General features: G+C 28.8%; 2 protein-coding genes across 2 annotated transcripts; both read left to right on the top strand.

The window, feature by feature from the left end:
* The first annotated feature begins 1918 nt into the window (after nucleotides 1-1918).
* Nucleotides 1919-24618, top strand: LOC101235640 (COMM domain-containing protein 5). The gene is made up of 6 exons (XM_065814286.1): nucleotides 1919-2108; nucleotides 2189-2390; nucleotides 12110-12160; nucleotides 12243-12332; nucleotides 17830-17905; nucleotides 22492-24618. Exons 1-6 carry the CDS (start codon nucleotides 1955-1957, stop codon nucleotides 22591-22593), a joined length of 675 nt encoding a protein of 224 aa, XP_065670358.1. The 5' UTR covers nucleotides 1919-1954; the 3' UTR covers nucleotides 22594-24618.
* LOC105850091 (tRNA-splicing endonuclease subunit Sen34) lies at nucleotides 23233-24618 on the top strand. Its single transcript, XM_065814285.1, has one exon. It carries the CDS (start codon nucleotides 23233-23235, stop codon nucleotides 24244-24246), a length of 1014 nt encoding a protein of 337 aa, XP_065670357.1. The 3' UTR covers nucleotides 24247-24618.
* Nucleotides 24619-25324: the final 706 nt, after the last annotated feature.

The following is a 25324-nucleotide window of genomic DNA, read 5'->3' as shown; positions in this document are numbered from 1 at the left end:
TGTGTGTGTGTGTGTGTGTGTGGGTGTGTGTCTAAACAAAACGTACTGTTGTCTACACCTTTTCAAGATGTAATTGAGAACTTGAAAGTTGTAATTAAGAAGCGTAATATGTAATTGAGAAGATGAAAGTTGTAATTAAGAAACGTAAGATGTAATTTAGAACATGAAAAATGTAATTAAGAAATCGTAAGATGTAATTGAGAAGATAAAATTTGTAATTGAGAAAAGTAGAATACAAAAGTAGAATACAAGTAAAAGGAGAATACAAAGTTCTTTGTATTTTGAATGTTGTAGTCCTAATATACTTTGTAATTTAAGGCTGGAAATAATAATATAATATAAATGAAATATAAAAATGAAAAATGCATTTGAGGTTTAGGCGGTAACTGGAAAAATCATATTGGGTGTCAATTAAAACTTTCTTTTATTTTTGTTTGTGAAAAATTTAATTGAGATTTCAGATGAATAATAAATAAAACACAAATAATTTATTTACATAAAAATTTAAAATTTAAATTTAAACAACGTCATTGAAAACCATTATAATATTCAGTTAAGTACCAACTTGGACGTCATCCATATTAAAAATCGTTGCGTAATGCGTGGTCATATGTTGTACAGAGCGTGTACAATTACCTCCCATTGTTGCATTTTTTGTCGTAGTAAAAATTCTTTCTAAATACTGCATTCGTTGTTCCATAATCCCAGCACCAAATACAGGTGGAATGCAAATTACATTTTTAACGTTAATTTTACATTTTGGACCAGATTGTTCCCACTGGGTTTAACATTGGATTGTAGGGTCCTAAACATAACAACTGAGCTGATGAATTTTCAAACACCCTTTCCATACGAGCGTGACGCGAAGCATTGTCTGTTACGACAACCAAATCAACTAAAAGATTCCCGGATGTAACCCACAGGTGAAACACAAACAATATCCACTCGTTAAAAGAACTTACATAAAATGATCCATTGCGAGATTTGTTGTTGGTATAGCTGCAATCAAATGTATGTTTGTATGTATTGTGGTTGTGCTGACGCTATTATTAAATTGTCTTAATATTCTTGTTTTAATGGCCACCAATGTCAACTGACAGCCACTTTCAATCCATGTTAGTGTTTCTTCGATTTGATCATCGGGTAATTTTTTTGATTTAAAACCACCTCTTCTAATAAAATTTCCGCTGCGGACCCAATTGTATGCTGTCTTATATTTGACACCTTAAGCTTGCGCCAGAGTCATCCAATCGTCGTTTCGCTCAGCACATTTCATTACTCTTCTTCTATCATTCGATGAAGATAAAACATGTTTTCTTTCAACTTGTTCAGTTGTATGTATTTCATGTCTACAAATTGGACAAGGTGGTTTTGGTTGTTCCTGAAGTGGTTGTAAACAAATTTGGTGAAATAAATGCTTGCACGGATTCAATTTAATAACAGACTTTCTATTCATAGTGTATTGACATATAACACAACAATTTTTCAATTCCATTACTGTATTACTGTATTGCTGGTGCATGTAAATGCTAAGCTTGATATTAATAACTTATTAAAATGCATGTCCAAGAAGATCTTTTATAATGACCTTTATGCTTACATTGAATTCGCAATTGCAAATAATGTATTCTCGTTTACATATTACGATTTCTTAATTACAACTTTTGTTTTTCAAATTACATATTGAAATTTCTTATTTACATGTTGGGTTTCTCAATTACATTTTAAAATTTCTTAATTACATGTTGTGTTTCTTAATTACATATTAAGACTTCTAAATAACATGTTGTATTTCTCAATTACATCTTACTCTTCTTAATTACAACTTTCAAGTTCTCAATTACATCTTGAAAAGGTGAAGATCTAGGATTGTTTTATTAGCAGACGGATTTTGACAAAATTTAATTACTAAAAAATATAAATTGGGTATAAAAAATTGCGAGTCCGAAACAACATGGCGGGTCGTGAAAGAGTGGCTTCGTTCAAAAAAACAAATGTCCAGCTAGATCAATCAGCGTTTCTGCCAGCCAAAATCCCATCAGTAATTCTCAAATTAAGTGGAGTTTCTTCCAAGATAAATAGAGATCTTTTTAGAAAAGTTCTTCAAGGCATGATATTAATTTCAAGTTTTAAACACTGACTATCAATTAATTTCGTTCAATATGTTTTATTTGTTAAAAATTTTTAGTTGTTATAAAAGACATTGAAGGAAGTGTCATTATTACAGAGGATATATTTGGTAACCTTAAATCTTTGTTTGAAAATGTTATTACAGAGGATAAGTTTTTAATACTTTATTCTGGTGTACTTTTGTTAATGCGTTATGCTCTCAGACATCCTCAAGGATCTTTAAAAAAAGAGTCATTTATTTTGGAGCTAAACGAACTTAGGTTTACTTTTATCACTATTTTTTTTTAAATTTGTTTTTTTATTTAAAATAATAATGAAATGGCTTGTTTTACATTTAATCTTATGATTGTTTTTTATGAAGGGAGTATGAAATTTTTGTTAATACAATAGGATTTATTATATCAAAGCTATAAACCAAACCTTTATTAAATGCAGCAGCACTCCCTTGAATATTCTTCCTTGATTGAAAGTTGATGTTTGTTCATATAACCTATTTAATAACCTATTTAAGTATGGAGTCATTACTTAGCTAAATATGCAATATGCCAAACCATCTGTCAATATATATATATATATATATATATATATATATATATATATATATATATATATATATATATATATATATATATATATATATATATATATATATATATATATATATATATATATATATATATATATATATAATATATATATATATATATATATATATATATATATATATATATATATATATATATATATATATAATTCATCTGCAATATTTTTTGTTGTTGGTACCCATGTAACATTTACTTTTATGACATAATCCTCAAAATTTAACCAACTAAATACACAATGAGAATCAGTTTTAATAGAGACATCACTTAGGTTCCATTTCAATGCCCTATTTAGACCTTTGATACATGCATCCAATTCAGTTATGTTGATATGCATAGCATCAGATTTTGGTCAGAGCCATGTCACATCTATTTTTTTGTTACCTTACATCACACTATACAGTTAGAGATGCATTTGGTTTAACATTCCTGGCACTTTTTGCCAGATCACATTTTATGACTTTATCTACAACTTCCTACATCATTTCAATGAGTATGAGTATTTGTAATAGGTTCTTCCCAACCTGCTTGATTTGTACATCTCTTAACATACCAGCATGTTAGTCTTGGCCATTTAGCAACTGGTAGGTTAGCAACCAGATTACCACATAATAAGAATGTATCCCTCTTGGTGAGAACACTTTTAGTAATAGAAATTTTGTGTCCTTTGTTAATGGATTTACTGTGACTTCCAATCCTAGTGCACGAATTGGGTTTTTGCCAAAATGTTCAGGTGTTTTTGCGTGAAGATTTCTTCATATGTGCCACAATCTTTCTTCCATTTCCATTAGTTGCTAAGGTGTTATCAATGTATTCTCTTGTTGATTTTGCAGAATTTTGTTGGAGAACATATCGCAGTATTGAAGTCATCATTACTGGTGCTAAGTTCAAACCAAAGACTAACTGTGTAAGCGCATATGGCTGATTTTTGTAAATGACAGTTTGGTAAGGCTAATGTCTTCTATGTACATGAATTTGAAGGTATGCTCGCTTTAGATCCACCACCGAGTCATTGCTATTTTCACTCATGAACTCAATCCCTCATTGCATTGTTGATGACATCTGCGTCCCTTGTAGAGGCTTTTACATAGGTGTTAAGCTCGCGATAACCAAGCACTGGTTTTGTCTTCTTTTTATTGTCTTGAATGATGCACATCAGCTGTAGTAAACCTTTAGCTTTTCCTATAATTTCATCGTCATATTTGATGAGTATGCCTTCTTTGATCCATTCATTTGTTTTGTTGTTGAACGCCTCACAATGTTGGTCAGATACGTTATACTGACTTGTTCTGTTTTTTATTTTGGGTTTGTTCTTCCACTCTCAACTTACAATCTATTTTTTACCATCAAAATAAGTTTTGCTTGTTCCAATTTGAATTGTTGCAACATGAGGTGTTGATGTCAACTTAATCAAAGAATTACAGAATTTTAATTTTCCAGTGCCAATTTTTAGTCCATCACATGTCATTAATAAATCCATACCCATAATATGTCGCATTTGTTTATTACTTCATCCACACTTAAAACCAACATATCCACCAAATACCCGTTTGTTGGGTGGTTTATATTAAGTGACCGGGGCCTTGCTAAAAACGAGACTTTTTTCGAACCCAGCCCCGGCTAAACCATAAGATTTAGCAGGGTTTGATAGCCGGGGCTAAAAAAAAATTTATAATACTTTATATATTATAATTTTATGCTTACATTTGCTATTTATTGAATACTGGCATATATTTATATATTTTCAAACTCTTATTTTCTTCCAACAAGATTGCAAGCAACCACTATTGAATTATGAGTTACTTTAAAATAGAGAGTAAGTAAAAATACTAGGAAATGGTTAACTGAAGACTTTAAAAGTTGTAGGTTGTATATAAAAGAAAAACATGAAGATGGCTAATAGTTATAAGGTTTTTTGATGTGCAAGTAAAAAAACTGGATTAATAAAAGTTTTTATAGCTTGAAGGAACATATACAGTAAAAAAATGTAACTTGTTGAATAATAAACAAGCAAGAATGAGTTTTGGTTTATTGTAATAGAGAATAGCTTGTTTGAGCATTGATCATGATTGTATTTGAAAAAATATATGTAGAAAAAAGAAAGAAATGCATCACGAACTTGGTACCTCTTACTTATGACATAAGCGCTCTACGACAACCGCATTTCATTTACAATATTTTTTTAGACTTTGTCTGAGAGTAAGAGGAATACCAACATTATTGCAATATTTTTTTGCAGTAAATAAATGAGTTTTGTTGTCTAACAAAAATTGCAGATTTAAAGTCCAGAATTTTAATCCATAAGCCACAGCAAGCCTTAGACTGTTACAGAAGAGAGATCAGATTAAAAATCAGTTGCTTGTTCTAAGCAATCAAAAAGTGAAGATTTTTTATCAAGACAAGAGTATAAAGTTGAGTCATAACAAATAGAGCTTTAAATGTTAAATTTTCATGAAGATTGATATTGTAGATAAAAAACAATACAGGAGCAAAGATTTAAGGGTATCACAAGATACCTTGTGGTACCCTTAAAGTTACTCAAAATAAAGAAGAGTTTAGGCTTTCAAGAATAACTTTATTAATGCAGTTAGTAAGAAATAATTTAATAATCTCAAAACCTTTATATAAAGAAACTAATAACAGAGTAAAGACTAATCGTAGGGTAGTTGGAGAGGAAGTGTTTTCTAGAGTTTTGAAAAATTGGAGCCACTTAATTAGCACTTTTTAAAAATTAAATATTGAGTATTATATAATTAATAAGATTAAATATTAGACTTACTGTTAATATGACAACTTTGTTTTACTTTTACTTTTGACTCTTTTTATTAAATTCTATTTACAACTTTTATACAGAAACAAAAATTCTTGAGGGCGTAATTATATACAAAAATAGCTTATGACTTGACTAATAAATTACATCAATTAACTTTAATAATATTATGACAAGAAATTTATAAACATAACAATAAAGTTTCATAACGATCAGCTATTATCACATCACCCCAAGAACTGAAGTTCTTAAGTAACATAGTCATTTAAATATGTCGGCTTTCTCCTTTCTCTGGTTGATCGTTTGATCGCTGGTAATAAATTATTGACAATTTCTCTGCTGTCAGCTTCCTCCTCAGTGTCAACAACTGTTTCTTCAGTTCCTTCCTCCTGTGCAGCAAAAATATCTAAATCTTCTAAATTACTTTATCACTGTTAACCTCTTTACTGATAACAATTTTACTTGAAGCGCTTGAAAAATTTGAGGCAGGAGCTATTCTTACATCTCGCACATGTCTTGGTACACCATCAATTTCAATATTTGTGTTTGTGAGTATAATATACAGTACTAATTTTCCAAACGAAAGTGCACTTTACATCAGTGGGTCGAACATAAACTTTTTCTCCAATTCTATAAGTTTTCATAACTTGTTGTGATCTTTCCTAAGTTTCAGTGTTTTTCTCCTCCTGAATTGGTAGACGCCAAACGTACTTATTTTTTCGAGAAGCAGGTGCAGATTTCTCGTTTGTTCCAACCGTTGGCGTTGCATTGTACCAAAATACCGCTACTAACGGACATATTTGTGCCCTTGCAGCTGTTCGTTTTACTGTGCGGTGGTTACGCTCCACAATCCCATTTCCTGATGGTCTATATACACATCTATACTTCTTTTTCACACACCATTTTTTACATATGTTTGAAAATTCACCGGATTTAAACACCGCTCCATTATCCATCAACAGTTCTTGCGGTGGGCTATGCTCCCTAAATACGGATTCCAATTGACTTATTACATTATTGGTATCTTCGCGAGGCAACTTTCTCCAAATTGCAAACCGACTTGGTCCACAGTCAATCATTGTTAAATATGGCGACCCTTTATAGTGAGTCACATTACAAGCAATTCGATACCATGTGTCTGGTACATCTAGCACTCCATTTTCCCATTTTATTGGCGCTGGATCAATTGAATTACATTGACAACATTTGCGAACACATTCTTCAACATCTTTTCTTAATACATGCGGAAGTCTTCATTGCACTGTAAAAATTGTCCGATTAACGCCAAAATGATGCTTTGAGTGACAATTACGAATTTCTTCAGCAATACTAACTCCACATAGCTCTTTTGTATTTCTTCGTGAAAGCTCATTTAACCAAGTCTTTAGAACTCTTGTCAACACGTAAGCTTTGTTTTTGGAAGGCGGAGCCCATTTTAACGTGATGTTTATATTTTATTCTTTTATTAAGTCTTGCAATAGAGAAAGTCTTCTTTTAATAAACATTTCTGATAATGCATTTGATGGAATCCTATGACTTTCTTACTTTTTAGCCATCCATGAACTGTTACTAAATCAGTGAATACTGACAAATTCTTTATATCCCACTTAGCAGCTAGGTTTATCCCACGCACCACAACATCTAATTCAGCAATATTAATATGCATAACATCATTTATTCTTCTAAGCCAGGCTGCATCCTCAATTATTACGCCATCGTATTCAACAGCAACCCCTATTGCCAAGCTGCTAGCATTACACCACAATGTTGCTCCATTTTGAATCCCTTTAGCATTCCATTTCCCTTTCACAGAATCACAAACCTCTAATGGGTGGAGCCAAAAAACCGCTGCTGCGGACATTAAAAAAGCTTTACTAGATGCATTTGCAGTCAAACATTCTCTAGCTTACGGGCAGTTCAGAGATCGGAGATGGAATGACGGTGAATCTGTTGATGTGTATTTGGCCAGTTTACGTCGGCTTTTAAGTTTGGCCAACATTGAAAATGAAGACTTATTGCTAAGAGCGTTCATAACTGGATTGCCGGGTGAAATTTCAAAGCAGCTACGAGCACAAGTGAAAATATTTGGGATCAGATTACAGGATGCATTAAACCATGCACGAGTACTCATGACGGAAAAAACAAAAGAAGAGTATGTTTCAACAACAATCTCTGGTTTCTATAAACATGTTAAAAAACCATCCGCTACTGATTTTAATTGCTACAATTGTGGCAAGCCTGGACCTGTTGCCCGAATCTGTTTTTCGAAGAAACAAATTGTTAGCAATGGAATAAAATGCTTTAGATGTGGAGAATTTGGACACATTGCAAGATTTTATTCGTTGCGTCAGGGAAACTCAAATGGGGAATCGCCAGCGGCAGCTGTTTCCCTAAACAACTAACGGCGCTTCCAATATGGACTGTGCAGGTGAGCACCTTTGCAGGAAAAGCACTGGTTGACTGCGGATGTACTCAAACTATTATTTCAAATAACATGGCTCAGAAAGCCGGTGTTCGTATCAGAAGAAATGAACTAATGGTGTTGGCTGTTAATGGAGATTTTGTGAAAACAAAGGGAGAAGCTACAGTAACATTGATCATTAAAGGAAAAAAACTCAAAACATCATTAATGATTCTGAAAAGTGTTGTCAACTGTATTGATGCTATTATTGGTATGGATGTCATTAATCGCTATAGAGGAGTGCATTTGTTCAATGGAAAAATTGAATTTGGTTTTGTTTCAATTCATGCAGAGAAACAAACTGTTGGTATAAAGGACTAGGATTTTGATTCTGTCGTGCAATACAAGGTAAAACCCCAGTTGTTACATCAATTTAATGACGAGATGAACTTATGGGTAAAAAATGGCTGATTGAAACCATGCAACATAAAAGAAAAAAGTACAAAAGGGATTGCCCCGTTAATGGCTGTTGAGCAGGAAAATGAAGGAAAGATACGAGCTGTTCTGGACTTTCACGAATTGAATCAGTATGTTAATTCACATAATGCCTCAAGTGACGTATGTGAAGAAAAAGTTAGAAAATGGAGAACTGTTGGCGACAAATTTGCAACGCTTGATCTTAGATGTGCCTATATGCAAATACACATTGATCCGAGTTTGTGGGAGCATCAGAAGGTAGTCTACAAAGAAGAAAAATGCTATCTTACACGTCTTGGTTTTGGGTTAAATTCTGCCCCCAAAAAAATGTAGTCAGTCTTAGGCAGTGTGTTGAATCTCAATGCAGGTATTAGTGAAGTAACTGACCACTACATTGACGACATAATCGGTATTTTGGAAAAAAGATCAGTTGAAAAGGTGGTAAATCATTTAGCGTGTTATGGATTGGTAACAAAAGAGCCAGTGCAATGTGATACTGCACGAGTGTTGGGTGAGCAACTGTTTAGAAATGAAAAGAAGGAGCTTTGTTGGAAACGTGGAAACATCATTCCAAAGTCACAAGATATCAAAACTGAAAAAGTAACATGACGGAAACTTTTTTCAATATGTGGACACTTATTAGTTCACTATCCTGTTAGAGGATAGTTAACTAATAAGTGTTAATTGCCTGTAGTTTTATAAAACGTCATAGTCAAGGAAATGCTTGGGATGATCTAATCCGAGATCAAGCTCAGTCGTGGTGGATCGAAATATTGCGCCAAAATAGCTTCTTAATACGACAACTTTGTTTTACTTTTATTTTTGACTCTTTTTGTTAAATTCTATTTACAACTTTTATACAGAAACAAAAATTCTCGAGGGTGTAGTTATATACAAAAATAGCTTATGACTTGACTAATAAATTACATCAATTTACTTTAATAATATTATGACAAAAATTTTATAAACGTAACAATAAAGTTTCATAACGAATAACAGAGCTTAACATCAGGCGGGCCCTTTTGTTTTGGCTTCTTGGAATAATAAAAGGACATTTGTTCTTAAGAGAGATGTTCTTGTAAAAAAGATGAATTAAATGATTAATAAAGCAACTGCTCAAGATGGTGAAAAATATGTAGTAGAATGTGGTTTGACTTGAAATTGAAGCTTAAAAGCTTCTAAACATTTAGTCCAGAAGGAATAAAAGCTTCTTAGATGCGCTTTATGCATTTATATTATGGACATAAAAATATGTTTGCTATTTATTTAGATGCTGGCATAGAATATCCTTTCATATTTATATAAACTTTAGTATTTATATGGTCTAGTATTTGCCGAAAGAGAAGAAGATAATGATGATGATGATGATGATGATGATGATGATGATGATGATGATGATGATGATGATGATGATGATGATGATGATGATGATGATGATGATGATGATGATAATGGTAATGATGATTATGATGATCATGTTGATCATAATGATGTTTATATATGCATATATATATACAAAGTATAACATGAGTTTTGAATAAAAAAGATATATACTTTAGGATGTATAAATGTTTATGCAGCCCCAGTCACAAACACAGCCCTGGCTATATTTTATCAAACCTGGTCCTGGTCCCAGTCAAATATCAACCCCGGTTGTTTACTATTTTGAACACAGAATTAAGTCATTATAACAATAATAAAAAAAAGAGGCGATAATGCAATGACATCAATCCATTGTCTTGCTATTTATAAAACTATTTATACTACTTTGTTACACAAAGTAGTATAAATAGTTTTATAATTTGAACTTTGGAGATCTTATTTCAAAAATCTTATAATTTGAACTTTGGGCATCTTATTATTTTATTTTAGAAAGTTATTTTAATCTTATTTTCGTTAAATTAAAATAGATTTCAAATTAAAATTTAATTTTTTTAATCCATGTCTAAAAACAGAGAAAAAAAGAAAGTGGTTTATATTTATGAAAAAATTATACTTTTGTGAGAGCCATAAACTGCTTCTGAATGTCACTTTAGAGGAGTGTGGGCTAAAGCTCTTGCTTCCTGCCAAGGCCTAGTATGCTAAAAAGATTTTTTTTTTTTCATAAGTAAAATGCTGACAATTAAAAATGAAGATAAAACAGAAAAAATGCTTTAACATCATTATCCTGAATGTTGCACTTGATTTAATTTTGCTTTTTAACCTTTTTGAAAACACAGAAATGAGAAATCAATTCAAAAAAAAACTTCTTATAGGATTTACAAGTTTATTTCTAAACTTCAAACATTCTGCTAGCTCAGGGTATTTAAAAAATGTTTTCCTTACTTGGGTTTTTCTGACCAAAAGTTAGGAATAAATTATGAAGTAAAAAGGTACAAAAGCTTGTGCAAATACACACTAAAAAAAAAAAGGTAGAAATTTCTACCTTAGGGTAGGATATGTGATATACCCTTAGAAAGATATAATTTTCTACCTTTTAAGGTAGAAAATTATATTAAAAACAATTATTTGTCATACAATTTTTTAACTTAAAGGTATAATTTTCTACCTTATAAGAAAATTATACCTTACTAGAGGTATATCACATATCCTACCTTAACTAAAAAATTCTACCTTTAATTTTTAGTGTGTATACAGATGGTATCACAAACCTAATTATGTTAATTAGTTTTTTAAAAGTGTAGTTATTTATATTTGTTATAAGTGTGTTAAATGTTGCTTATACCAGTTCATAAAATTATAAAATGTCTTGAAAATCCTATATTGTTTTATACAATTAATAAAATCCACATAGATTGCTTTGGTGGGTTTAATGCCAACCCTAAAATCCGCTGTCCTGCTTATGCTCTGAGTAACAAACTATCAGTTATAAAAATATAAAATAAAATTTTTTAATGCTTAAATTACATTATTAAGATTAACTGAAATTATTTACAGTATATTATTTAAATACTAATGTAGGGCTTTAAATATTTACTGTCTTTTCATATGTAGTGGGTACAGTATAATGAACAAATCAAGAAAGAGGGAGGCAACCATATTTTTCTCTTTTTAAAATTTGACTTTTTTTTTTGAAAATTTGAAAACTTGTGCTATTTCCTTAGTGAGAGGTTGCACCTCTCACTTAGGAACGTTGAGGGAGATTTGTATGTCACTTAATAACAATCTATTTTTTCAGTTTATAAGCTCAATAATTTGTTATTGTGCTCATGAATTGACAAATTTTTTTTTATACTTTTGTTGTGATTTTATTATTCAAAATGTTTTTAAGTATTATTACTTTATTTTTTTAAGTTTAAGCACTTATAGACGTTTTGTAATGCTATGCACATGGAATTTTTTCATTTATGTAATTTAAGGAAAATATTATTATTAATTTACATATCTTTATATAAATTTACTACACTCCCTATGAGCTAAAAGACTTTTTCTCGTCATTAACCTGGCTTTAATGGCTGCCAAGAGTTTCATACAAACACGGTTTTTGTGGGCACTTATATTCTATTATTAAGTTTAATATTATAAATTAGATAATAATATTGATAATAATGATAATACTATTATTATTTTTATTGTTATTATTATTATTATTTACAAAACAAATACTAAGCAGTAATAATAAAAAATATTATTACTTCAGAATTAAGTTACTTTATAAATAAACTATGTAATTAGTAATTGAGAAGATTTTTTGTATTATCTTGTACTTTTTTGATTTTATATTTATAGACTTAATAAAGAACACATAGAAGATATTTGTAGTATTGTTTTTACAACAAAGTAAATCTTTTTTTTTTCAATTTAAAATATTTTTGCACTATTTTTCATATAAGTATTGTAATGTTTGTTTTTCTTTTTTTAGACAAAATGCAAATGAAAAAAAGTTTTCCAGTTTTCAACTGCCTTCATTAATATCTTTACGATGGAGAATAGATGTCACAATATCTACAAGGTTTGTTTTAAAAAATACTATTCAATCACAGAGTTTCCATTGTGTAAATTATCAAAATCTTTTATTTGCTTTCTTTTTGATTTTTTGAATAATCCATTATCCAGAAAATTCAGAAGAAATTAAAGATTTTAGGATGTAATTTAAAATTATGGGTGCTCCCAAGTTCAGGATTGCCACAAAGTATAAAACACAAGATAAGTAAAAAAATTTTACTAAGTATATATATATATATATATATATATATATATATATATATATATATATATATATATATATATATATATATATATATATATATATATATATATGTATGTATATATATGTATATATATATATATATATATATATATATATATATATATATATATATATATATATATATATATATATATATATATATACATATATGTATATATATATACACACACACACACACACACACACACACACACACACACACACACACACACATATATATGTGTGTGTGCACACACACACACATATATATATGTATATATATATATATATATATATATATATATATATATATATATATATATATATATATATATATATATATATATATATATATATCTGTGTGTGTGTGTGTGTGTGTGTGTGTGTGTATATATATATATACATATATGTATATATATATATATATATACATATATGTATATATATATACACACACACACACACACACACACACACACATATATATATATATATATATATATATATATATGTATATATATATATATATATATATATATATATATATATATATATATATATATATATAAAAGCTATCATTAATCTGGAAAGGTTGGTGCCACTTTAATGACTTCTAAAGTATCTATTAAGCATCATGTTCTTTGGCTCAAATTTTGAATTACAATTTATCAAAACAACAATATGCTAAATATTTAAGCATTAAATTAAATTAAATTAAAATTCATTAAGGTCAATTAAAAAATTATTTTAACTTAGAACAATTTTCATCGCATTAGTAGTCATACTTAATGTTTTTTTGTTTTTTTAACCCTATCTTTCCCAATGTTGTCATTTGGCAACACAAACTTTAAATTCGAAAAGCAAGCCCTGTTTTATCTTTTTTTTAATTTTAAGTAATGCTTAAGTTTTGCTACTTCATACTAAATGGCGACATGTGCAATTTAAAAATGAACACACCGATTCGCAATTGGTTTTTGAAAATATTGAATGTCATTGTAATTTTTTTATTTTAATTTCATAAATCAGGAAAGAAATCGTTAATGTTGAAGCTTTAAAAAATTTTAAAATTTAAGAAAAATTTAACTACTTTTACAATTGGTAAAAAATCTTAAAATCTCTCTTGATAAAATTTTTTTTTTGATTTTTAAAAATTCTTGATTATTATTTGTCTTATACAGTTTAATGCTTCGATACTTTTTGCCTAAGTTTTTTTGTGCTAGGTACTGAAGACTATAGCCATAAAAGTCAATTTGTCAATCGATAAATTGTTTTAAAAAGTTTAGTCAATTGATAAATATTTTTACCTATAATAATATGTAGAGATATTAAAACAAGTTACATAAACTTAAAGAAAACAATATATAGCTAATCTAATAGAAATAAACATTGATTAAATAATTTATATGTTATTACTACCAATATTTGCCCATTAATCAGTCATTGTTTTGCAAGATGCACATTAGAGAAGCAAACACTTTACACAAAATTAAATTGCTCAACAACTTTTACAAAAAGTCTGTACTAACAGTATACCATCACATATTTCACAAAAAAAGACAAAAGTAGTTGTATTATCTTTTATTAATAAAATTATCTTTTATCAAAATCTTTTTAATATTGTGGGGCAGATGAAGCTCTGTTTTGTGAAGACAACTCATTCTCCACAGACGAGGCTCCACTTTGTGAAGGCTACCCATCCAACTACACTAACGTAGAACTATAGACTTAAACAAAAATTAAGAAAAGAACTATAGACTTAAACAAAAATTATCCTTATTCTTTAAATAATTCCATTTCAATTAAGCAGGTTAACCCATTGTTAGACATTCAAATCACTCCAGCTTCCGTTGCTAAAGTCACATCTCAGTTAAACTCTTCTATGGCTTATGGTCCAGAAAACATTCCTGTCATAGTCTTACAAAATTGTTCTCCAGAACTCTCTTCAATTCTCTATAAAGTATTTAATAAATGCTTGACTGAGTCTCGTTTTCCTGCCTGCTGGAAATAACATCTGTTGTTCCAATTTTAAAAAACTCCGGAGAACATTTTGACCTTCCAATTATTGTCCGATCAGTCTTCTTTCTGTTATAAGCAAGGTCTTTAAATCTTTGATTAAAAAATTTCTCAGATCCCATCTAGAATCAAATAACTTACTGTCAGACAATCACTACAATTTTCAATCCTCTTGCTCTACAGCTGACTTGCTAACTGCTGTGACTGAAAGATTTTATGTTGCATTAGATGTAGGTGGATAGGCTAGGGCTATTGCTCTTGACAATTCTAAGGCTTTTGACAAAGTTTGACAGGTGGTCTTCTCCATAAGCTTATTTCATATAATGTATCTGGGAAAGTTTTTTAGATTAATAAATCATTTCTTTCTAACTGCTTTATTAAAGTCATTCTCGAAGGCCAACACTCATCTTCATTTTCAGTAACTTCTGGGGTACCTCAAGGTTCTATTCTTGCTACTGTTTTGATTCTTATCTACATAAATGATCTTCTTGACAACCTTACATCTAAAGTAGCTCTTTTTGCTGATGATTGTTTACAATGACTTTACATGGAAACCATATATACAATTAACTACTAAATTAGCATCTGCTAAGGTTGCTTTTATTTATCGTGCTTGCCATTATCTCTCCTGATTCCATTCTCTACCTCAACAGATCTCTTATTCTTCCCTGTACGGAATGCTATTGTCATATTTGGGCTAGTTCTTCTAATGACGCTCTTTCTCTTCTTGACAAGGTCCAAAAATGCGTTGTAAATGTAGTCGGACCCGCTCTATCTGCTAAGTTTAAGCTTCTTTCTCATTGTCGTAAAGTTGCATCTTGTTCTCTTTTCTGCAACTTCTATTATGGTCGCTGCTCAAAGGAGCTATCATCTCTAGTTCCATCAACTAAAACTCATTCTTGCTTGACTCGTCATTCAGCGAAGTCTCATTTTTTTACTGTATCTGTCCCTACATGCTCTAAAAACTTTTATTTGTCTGTTTTTTTCCCCCGCAAATCAACCCTTTGGAACTCTCTTCCACCTTTATGTTTTCCTTACTCATACAACCTTCAACTTTTCAAGTCTTCTGTCAACCGTTTTTTGCTCTATAACTCTATTCTTTTTTTCTAGTAACTCCTAACTTAATAGTGGTTGCTTGCAGTCTTGTTGGGAGTGAATCAGAATTTAAAAAAAGTTCTTTTTTTATATTTATTTTTTACATTCAAGTTTTTTTTTTTTTAATAATTTTTTTTTTCACTTTCAAATCAGTTATAAATAAAACTAATTCAAAAGGTTTCAGCCTCTGCAAATAAACTTTGCTTACTTTACTATTTAAACAAGGCTAACTTTGTAAAAATTGCCAAAGATTAAACAATCTACAGGCTCTAGCTAGTTACTAACTACAACTCATTAAAATGGCAAGTTCAAGTGCAGTAAAAAAACTTTTTGGTTAATTGGGTTTTACTATATTGATTTGGTCAGTTGGGTTTTAGTATATTAGATTTTAGTATATTGATTTGGGTCAGTTGGGTTTTAGTATATTGAACTCTACACTCACAATCTTTAGGTTTTAGCTGGTTTGTTGATAAATTTAAAACCAAGTTATCTAAATGGTTTGAGTTTCTTTTAGGTTATGTTAAAGACCTGATCTATTAACAGCTTTATTAATGTGTAAAAATTAAGCTTATGTTATATATATTAATGCGCAATTAAAAAAAAGTTTTCCAGTTTTTGCCTTTATTATTATCTGTAAGATGGAGAATAGATGTCACATTACCTGCAAGGTTTGTTTTACAAAACACTTGGCAATCACAGAGTTTCCATAACTGTGTAATTTATCAAAATCTTTTATTTTCTTCCTTTTTAATTTTTTGAATAAGTTATCCAGAAAATTCAGAAGAAATGAAAGGATTTTAAATGTAATTTATAGTTATGGGTGCTTCCAAGTGCAGGATACAAATGTCTGGTACAATATTTATAAATGTTTTTATACCACGGGGCAAGACCAACAATTATGTTTTTATGCTACTAATCAATTTTAAAGTACATTTATTGAATTTATTATTTATTGTTGCTTACAAAAGTTTCAACAAATTTTGTTTATTAAATGAGTTTTAAAAAAATGTTGATGTCCATGATAATTTATTTCTAATGATGTTTGAATCAATGTTATTTCAACTACTTTCCATATTCCATGATTCACTGATAAACAAAGTTCCATGTCTCACTGATGAACCTATTTCCATGGTTCACTGATAAACCAAATAACATGGTGTATGCTTTATCCATTCTTGGTCAAGAAAGTGTGTGATTGCCATTATATGACCACAATAATAACATCTTGATAATGATCACAGCTAATAACATGTTTTAAAAATTTGAACATTTTAAAAATGCGCTGTAAAATACACTAGTAAATATTTAAAAAAGATTTTTTTAACCATTTTATGCGTTGTTTAATCATACGTTTTTTTAAAATACATTTATTCATAGAGAGTAATACATAATAAAGGTAAAATATTTAAATTTTTATAATGTAATTATCATAAAAAGTACGCAGTTATATAAATAAAAAAACTATATATAAAATTTTATAATAGAAAAAACATTAAAAGGAATTTACTTTATTTAAAGTAACAAAACATTTCAATTATATAAAAGCATTTGTGTTTTACTTTACTAAGGCTTTCAGAAACATTTCCCTTTTTTTTTTCAACAAAATTTGCCATAAAAAAAATTATTTTAGAAGTGAAATTCTACAACAATAATGCCACTAGATAGCAGAAAAGAAATTGAAATTATTTGTTTCAAAAACAATCTTACAAGTATATTAAATTTTTTTCTCAATGCATTCAATCATTGTACTATGTGGAAAAGCTTTTACTTCAGTTGTTGAGACACAGAATTTTATCAATTATACTTTATTCAGTTTCTATTACCGAAATTCCTGCTCCTCTTTGGAAATCTAAAAATAAAAAAAAAGTTATCCATAAAAGTTTTTAAATAAATATTTAAATTGAAAGTTTTCCTGCCTTTGATTACTCTTTATTTTCTTTTTTTAACAGGTTTATGTATTAAACATGTTTATATTTATGTATTGAACAGGTTTATATGTATAGGGTTTGTAGGGTTTATTTTTTTTTTTGGGTTTAAAAAAAAGCATAATTTTGTAATAGTTAAAAAAAGGTAAATTTTTAAAACTTTTTTATTCCATTAATATATTAAGGGTTTTAAAAGTGTATTATTTTAAATGAAATTGTTTTTATAGTGTATTAAACCGTGTGCTTCAACCCACTATTTTAATGCAGATAAAAGATAGCAATGGGAAAATGTTTACATTTGAAGTAAGTTATTTTTATACATTAGTAATAAATGGTGTCTGCTGAGCTGTGTTCTTGAAATCAAATCAAACCTATTTTTCTGTGAAAACTGTGATCTTGAAACCATATTTAACCTACTTTTGTTTTTTCTTATTTTTACTTATTTTTTGTTTTTATTTATTTTACTTATTTTTTATATTTATTTAAAATTTTTATCTGAAACTGCTTAAAAACATAATTCAAAACCACTACGGTTTTGCGTGGTTGTTAGTTTTTCAGTTGAACAACATCGTTTGGTGCATCTTTTATTATCTTTTATTCGAAGTTAGAAATGATAATAAAATAATAATAATAAAGTTGTCAAAGTGCAAGGTTTACTCCAATAATATAGTTTTTTTAAAAACTAAAAAATTTAGAAAGGTGTGGAATAAAATACATCCAAGTCTATAAGGACAATCTCAATTCTTTCATTATTTGACATTTTACTCATTTTTGTTGTTTATTTCCGTGTACATACAAATATCATAATGTATTGTATTTAAGGGGAAAGGCGTATTGGTCCTAAAGTCAAAACTCACATATTAACATATGCGGTTGTGGTGTAATGGTAGAATACTCGCTTCATAAGCGAGAGGTTCCGAGTTCGATCCCCACCACGTCCCTGGTAGTACCACGCTCAACTTGTTTCTCCGCGCAGCGGCCTTGTTCGTCAAGGTTCGTGTTTCGGAGTTATAGAGTTATGAGAGGGTTATAACCGCTAGTAGCCTCCTCGTCTGTAGTGGCTTTCACGGCCTTGGAGAGGTGAACTTAACAACAACAACAAATGTGCACATTGACCGAATATCAAGCTGTTTTTTGCAAATATCTCGAACTTTATCTTTCTGCACTTAGGATGTTCTTGATTGGAATCACATCACACTCTTAAAATAACTAAAAAAAAATTTTTTAAAAAAAGATGTAATAAAAGTATAGTAGATTTATTTTGAAAACATAAATAGACGTTTTGAAAACATAAATAGAACGGAAATGATGGCAACAGATACAAATATCTAACACTAGATAAATAGAAAACATTAGCAAAAAAAAACAAAAAACATCAGCAGTGATTGTTTTTTTCATTAGTGACATCTGCAAATTAATGTCGTTCAATGGTTTCAAGTCCATATCTTCAATTTCAATTTTTTTATATTCAAACTTCGAGTTTTTTTTTTTTTGAAATTAATTTTTGTAGTTTCTAGCAAAAAGATAGTAATAAAAATGCAACATAATATAACACCATCAAGCATAGCGTTCTCTACTACAAGCCTATTCATCGCGCAAGCGAATTTTTTTTGCGGAGGCCTACTTTTTTACGGCAAAAAAGATGATAACTTCGTAATTTTAAAACTAAAAGGTATTTTTAATTCTCTGTATAGCCTAATAATTTTTTTTGATGAAAAAAGAAAAAGAAAGAAAAAATAATCTTGAGTAATAAACAATTTAAATAAAAGGCAAAGAAATTTTTTCTTATTTGAAATTTCACACATTTACATAATTATATAATTTCACCTTTGATTTTGGCTTTAAAATCTAAATACAAAATTGATATTTTCTTATATTGAGTAGAAATATTAAACCAAACAAAGAATATTAGATAAATTTTGATTAAAATTTTTAACAAAATCTGAGAAAAATAAACTAACTACTATATGAAACTTTTATAAATCTTTTATAAAATAGTATATTATAAATATATATTATAAATAGTAGACAACTAAGTAGTCATCTAAGAGATTTTAATACTTTTAATGCAGGTTCTTTGCCAGATCTTGGAGTGACAGTGGTACATAAATTTTTTTTTTAAAATGTTGCTCAATATTACACCATGATGTTCTTCCATATCCAATAAATAATAGTCTGATATAATCATAAAAATACTACTTTAAGATTTTCTGCAAACATGATCTTTAACTATTTGAAAAATTGCAAAACAAACTAAATGTCCATTGGCACGAGTTATCAGTCGGAATTTTTTATCTGCCACGATCCTAAAATTTAGAAAACTGACCATATTTCTGATAATAGAACGTTGTTTGATCTAAAAGTTCATAATCAGTTCGTTCTTTATCATTTCGTGTAACATAACCAGCAGTGTGAAAAATTGACATTTTGACATCATCAGCAATAGAAGATTCCAGATCTTGCAAGTTATCAAGATTTTTGCAGCAGTCTTCAGACAATTTGTATTTGCATAATGCACATTGATGACCAGACTACACATTAAAATTGTCAATCTACATTTATTATTTGGTGGAAAATTTTAAATGTCAAAGCCACTGGTACAGGCATAATGATCCTTTGCAGGCTGTTATCAATAATACTGATGACAACCGTTTAAATTTAATACTACAATTTGGTGATATGGCACTTAAAATGGCAGGTCCCAAAGGTAAACGTATTGAACAGCTTTCTAAAGATACTGCAACTTGTATACATCAAACTTAATATGGACTAGTAGATTTATGTAGATATTTACTAAACACTACGCAAAACTATGTACTTCTTGGTCAATTTACATTAGATCACCTGGAAAAAGAATATAGTATACTTCGTCAAGGTTCTGGTGGTACATATTTTCTTAGTGTTCAACAAGTTATTGAAAAATCACATACCAAACATAACATCCTTACTTAAAAGTAAAGATGTTATGTTTGATATGTGATTTTTCAATAACTTGTTGAACACTAAAAAGTAAAGATGTTATGTACCACCATATATAAATATGTACTTTAAATTGTGGAAAATACCCACTATAAACTAATTATGTAACAGACCGACCATAACCCGTATTATGGGTTGCTTTCTGCTAGTGAATATAAATTATGCAGAATAAAAATTCATGAACATAATTATGGAAAATAAAAAATATAAACATCTTGTTTGCAAGTTAAATTTTTGAAACCAATCAGTTAGTTTTTAATAAAAAAATTTTCCAAATCCAGATGTTTTGATAAAAACATTTTTGACCTGCCTCTGAGAATAGTGTCATTTTAAATGTTATTTTAATTTTAAATAATTTAAAAGTATAGGATGCCTATTAAAGTAAATATTTCAACCTATTATTTTAATAACCTAACTATTTTTAAAATGTAAATTTTAAAAATTTTAATAATTTAAATTTTTTAAACTAAATGGAAAAATAGAAAACAAAGAAATCATTTTAAATATAAATATTATGCAGGTTAAAACTTTCAATAGATAAAAGTATTACTTCTTCAATAGATAAAAGTATAAATATTTTTTTATTGTCCATTTTCAAGGAGCTTATAAAAGCGAAGTATTTCATCAAACTTAGACCAGGTGTCTACAGTAATGATTCGATTTACTGTTAAGCTAGAAATGTGACACTTAATCCCATAATAAAATGTTTCAAAGGTAAGATTTTCATAAATTTTAAGTACAGAAAAAGGTATTCTTTTAAAAAATTGCAAAAATTGTATAACAATTTTTGTTATACAATTTTTCATCAACCATAAACGATATAACTGGATATTGGTGATCACTGCTATTGATAAACTTGTTTTTAATGTCACAAAAAGTAGCTTTATCCATTTTAAGAAATGTGTCTAGCTCATCATCTAATATACTTTTAATTTAAAAATAAAGTTAAAACATGCTTTTAATTTGCCACTTAAAGATCTTTTGGTAGTTCTTTCAGTTGGATTAGCAACTGGAATTTGAGATAAAGGTATTCCTAGCCAAACAAAAAAAGGTTTTTTTAGTCGACGTTTTCCTCCACGCACTATAACTGTATCAAAATTTGGAGGCCAGTGTAACTCATAGATAACAGTATACTTGATAACAACCAAATTAGAGTTTGAAATAGCTTTTATCCATTTTTCACGCCCACCGTTATCACTTGGAAACCGATACACTGATATTTTGTTAACTTTACTAGATTTTTTTTTTTTTTTTTCACTTTGATAGTTGGTGTGACAAGCATACACATCATTTATTTGGCATGATGGCATTTAATCTAAATTTTATAAATATAATATTCGCTTGAAATTAAATCTGAATCTCCATGTTTAAATTATATAAGTTTATTAACATTGTATTATATTCCATTATTTAAATAAATATCATAAACGACATGACATTTTATCTGGTCTGAACGTGGAGAAATAATTTTTTTTGCCGTAAAAAGGTAGGCCTCCACAAAAAAATCCGGTTGCGCAATGAATAAGCCTGTATTTGAAAACGCTATTCCATCAAGATATTAAAATCTACTAAAGTATGTCTAAGTATTTGTAGGATTTTGAAATGAGAACAACTCAATATTTTTTCTATAATTTATTACTATTTTAGAAATAATAATTTAATGATCAAAGGTTAGTTTTAATAATTTGAATGAGGAAAATACATCTTATCAGTCTAAACCTTACAAAGTAATAGCTAAAATCTGCGTTTGTTTTAATTGACAAGCACTGCCTCGCTTTGAAAAAATCTTTTTTTTCAAAGCAAGACATTTTTAAAATTAAAATTTTTATTTAAAAATTTAAAAAATAAAATATGAATTTTAAAAATCAACCGTCAAAACAACTGAACAAAGATTTTTACTTCTATTATAGGTATCTTATACGAAATTTCATGAACTAAGATATAACATTGCTTCTCTTCTTAAAGAAATGGAAGATTTGGAAAAAAGAAGCGTTTTAAGAGTCGAACACTAAGCCGATAGTATTTTACACACAACTCTTACCCATTAATCTTTGATTACATTGTTATTTAAATTTCTTTTATAATGTGCTCTTATTAATAAAATGGTTTATATTTTTTTTATTTTTTAATATAAATTTGCAAAGTTAAATGTTTTAAATATAGTGTATGCTATTTTTAGTTATTGTTAATAATATTTTTATTACAGTGGCAAATCCAAATAAAGAATAACGTAGTCGGTGATTCCTCTTCATTTCGGTGTACATTGTAGATGAATAAAGTTAAGCAGATTCATCTGTCGATATTTGACATTCAGTCTTTATGGGCTCTGTCAAAACCACCCCATATCTTGACTACCATCTGGATCTGCCACTTACTGAATTTTATCGTAGAGTAAATAGTTTTATTTTATAGTCTTTATGTTATTGCAATAAAACATTCAATTGCGTTAATTTTATTACTAAAAGATTTAGTTACCATAGTAACAAAAGCTAGCATTTCAACCAATTGAAACTTTTATAAATTATTCTAATATGACACTTGAAGCGTACAACTTGAATATTTCTCTAAAAAATAGCAGCAGCTGCCAATAAATTGCATTAATTTTTGCATTAAAAGTTGTCATCTTTGTTTACAGTTAAGCAAAACTAGAAATGGACACGAATATTAGTTCAATGTTGATAACTATTCATTGTATTGGTGGTGATTACTTTGTTTGGGATGCGGAACATGTTTATGAGCTTCGGACGAAACATAGAATTTGTGGTACTTTAGTTGGTGCATTATCTCGAAAGCCATGGCAGACCAGCGTTAATTCTATGCCTTTAATGTTGATGCCAGAGGAAGTTTATTTGTGTTTAAGCGAAGGCTTTGCTAAATTACTTTTTAATGAAAGACAAAATGATGTAGCTGTTTCTAACGACTGCAACGTAGACGCTTTTTGGAATAAACGGAACGCAATGGAGCTTGAACAAATTCTCCTTTTTAAAAAACGCAAGATTGAAAAAGAGCAAATGTTTTATGGAAATAATAAAAAGTTAAATAGAAAAAAACGAAAAGGATTAGCACATGAATGTCAAAATGTGGATGAACTTCGTGCAAATAGCGAAGAAAACGAAGCAAATACTAAGATTAAAGAAAACCAGTCAGAAATAGTTTCTTTGGATATTTGCAAAAGTGAATCTTTTCAAATAGATACAAATAACTTAAACGTTGTTAATCAAAAAAACCCAAAATCGAATGAAAAAGATCAAATTTGTGACCTAAATGTTACTGATGACGATATTGAATATTATCACAATTCTGTGCGAGTTCATATACCTACAACACTGAAAAATCAAATTGTTTTTGAGAAATTAATGAGTTTTCCTTCTAGTTTGAAACATAATTCGCATAACCTTGTGTTTCAATACTTTTGGAAAAAGGGTTATTTTCTTACATCAGCAGCAAAATTTGGAGGTGATTATTTAGTTTACCCAGGTGATCCTTTGAGGTACCATTCTTTTTTTATAGTTCTTGTTAAAGATTGCGAAACTGGTTTTACACCAAAAGAATTAATTAATTATGGTAGATTAGCTGCTTCAGTTAAAAAAACAGTTGTACTCTCACATGTTGACACTGATCAAAATGTTAAATGTATCTCATTGGAATGGTCGTACATGAAATAAAATTTTATTAGAAACTAAAGAACAGAATGACAAAAAGTTTTCTTTTTTTTTTTTTACTGTTTTCCGAACCGCTAAAAATGGCAATCGGCCTGGGTTTAGAAATTCTTGAAATATTATATGTGAAGCTGCAAAACTCGGGTGTTAACGCGACTTTTTTTTAGAAAAATAATAATAATTAAATGCATCTTTGTCTACTAAACTAAAGTAGTAAAGTAGATAATTTAAGGACCTGTTACTGCATTGAAGCCAATAAAATTAAGCCATAAACTAATTCTTTATTCTGCAAACAATAACTATTTCATGTAAACATTTTTTTAGATTGTATTGCAAAAACTACAGTTTTGGTATTAAAAATTAAAAAGTGAAATTCAACAAGTTTTTTGATATCTTTTTTATATACAGTGGTGTGCAAAATAAAAGGTAATTGTTAGATAATTTGATTTTTCGTATGAAGAAAGTACTTAATAATAATCTAGTTTATTTAATTAGTTTTTAATTATACAGTTATTTTAACCATTAACTAATATTTTAAATGTAATGAAACAATTACAAAACAAAAAAAAAACTTTATTTACTAGTCTATATAATTAGATTATTTTTAAAATTAAGTACATATTTTATTAGAAATAATGAACAATAATAGTCAAAAATTTAATTTACTTATGATTTGTTAATATTTGGTTGTATACCCTTTATTCGCAGTTATCGCTGCACATCTTTTCGACATGCTATAAACTAATTTTTGCCATGCACTTGAATGTTTTTCCAATGAATTAGGAAGTTTTCCTAATTCATTTTTTACGTTTGCCCAGAGATTTTCTTTCGGATTTATGCCTGATGATCGGGCTGTCCACTTTAAAAATCCGAAGTTTCTCGTTACGAAATCGATATTTTACTACCTTCGCAGTATGCTTTGGGTCATTATCTTGTTGATAGACCCAAGCCAATGAAAGATTTTCTTCTGCGAACGATAGCATAACATCCTGCAGTATATTTAGATATATTTCTTTGGTCATATTTTCTTTAATCTAAAAAAGGATCCTACTCAATAACATGAAAAGCAACCCCATATTTTAAT

The sequence above is a fragment of the Hydra vulgaris genome, chromosome 12, assembly GCF_038396675.1.
Source record: "Hydra vulgaris chromosome 12, alternate assembly HydraT2T_AEP".
Lineage (NCBI taxonomy): Eukaryota > Metazoa > Cnidaria > Hydrozoa > Anthoathecata > Hydridae > Hydra > Hydra vulgaris.
This window is presented reverse-complemented; position numbering and strand designations above follow the sequence as displayed.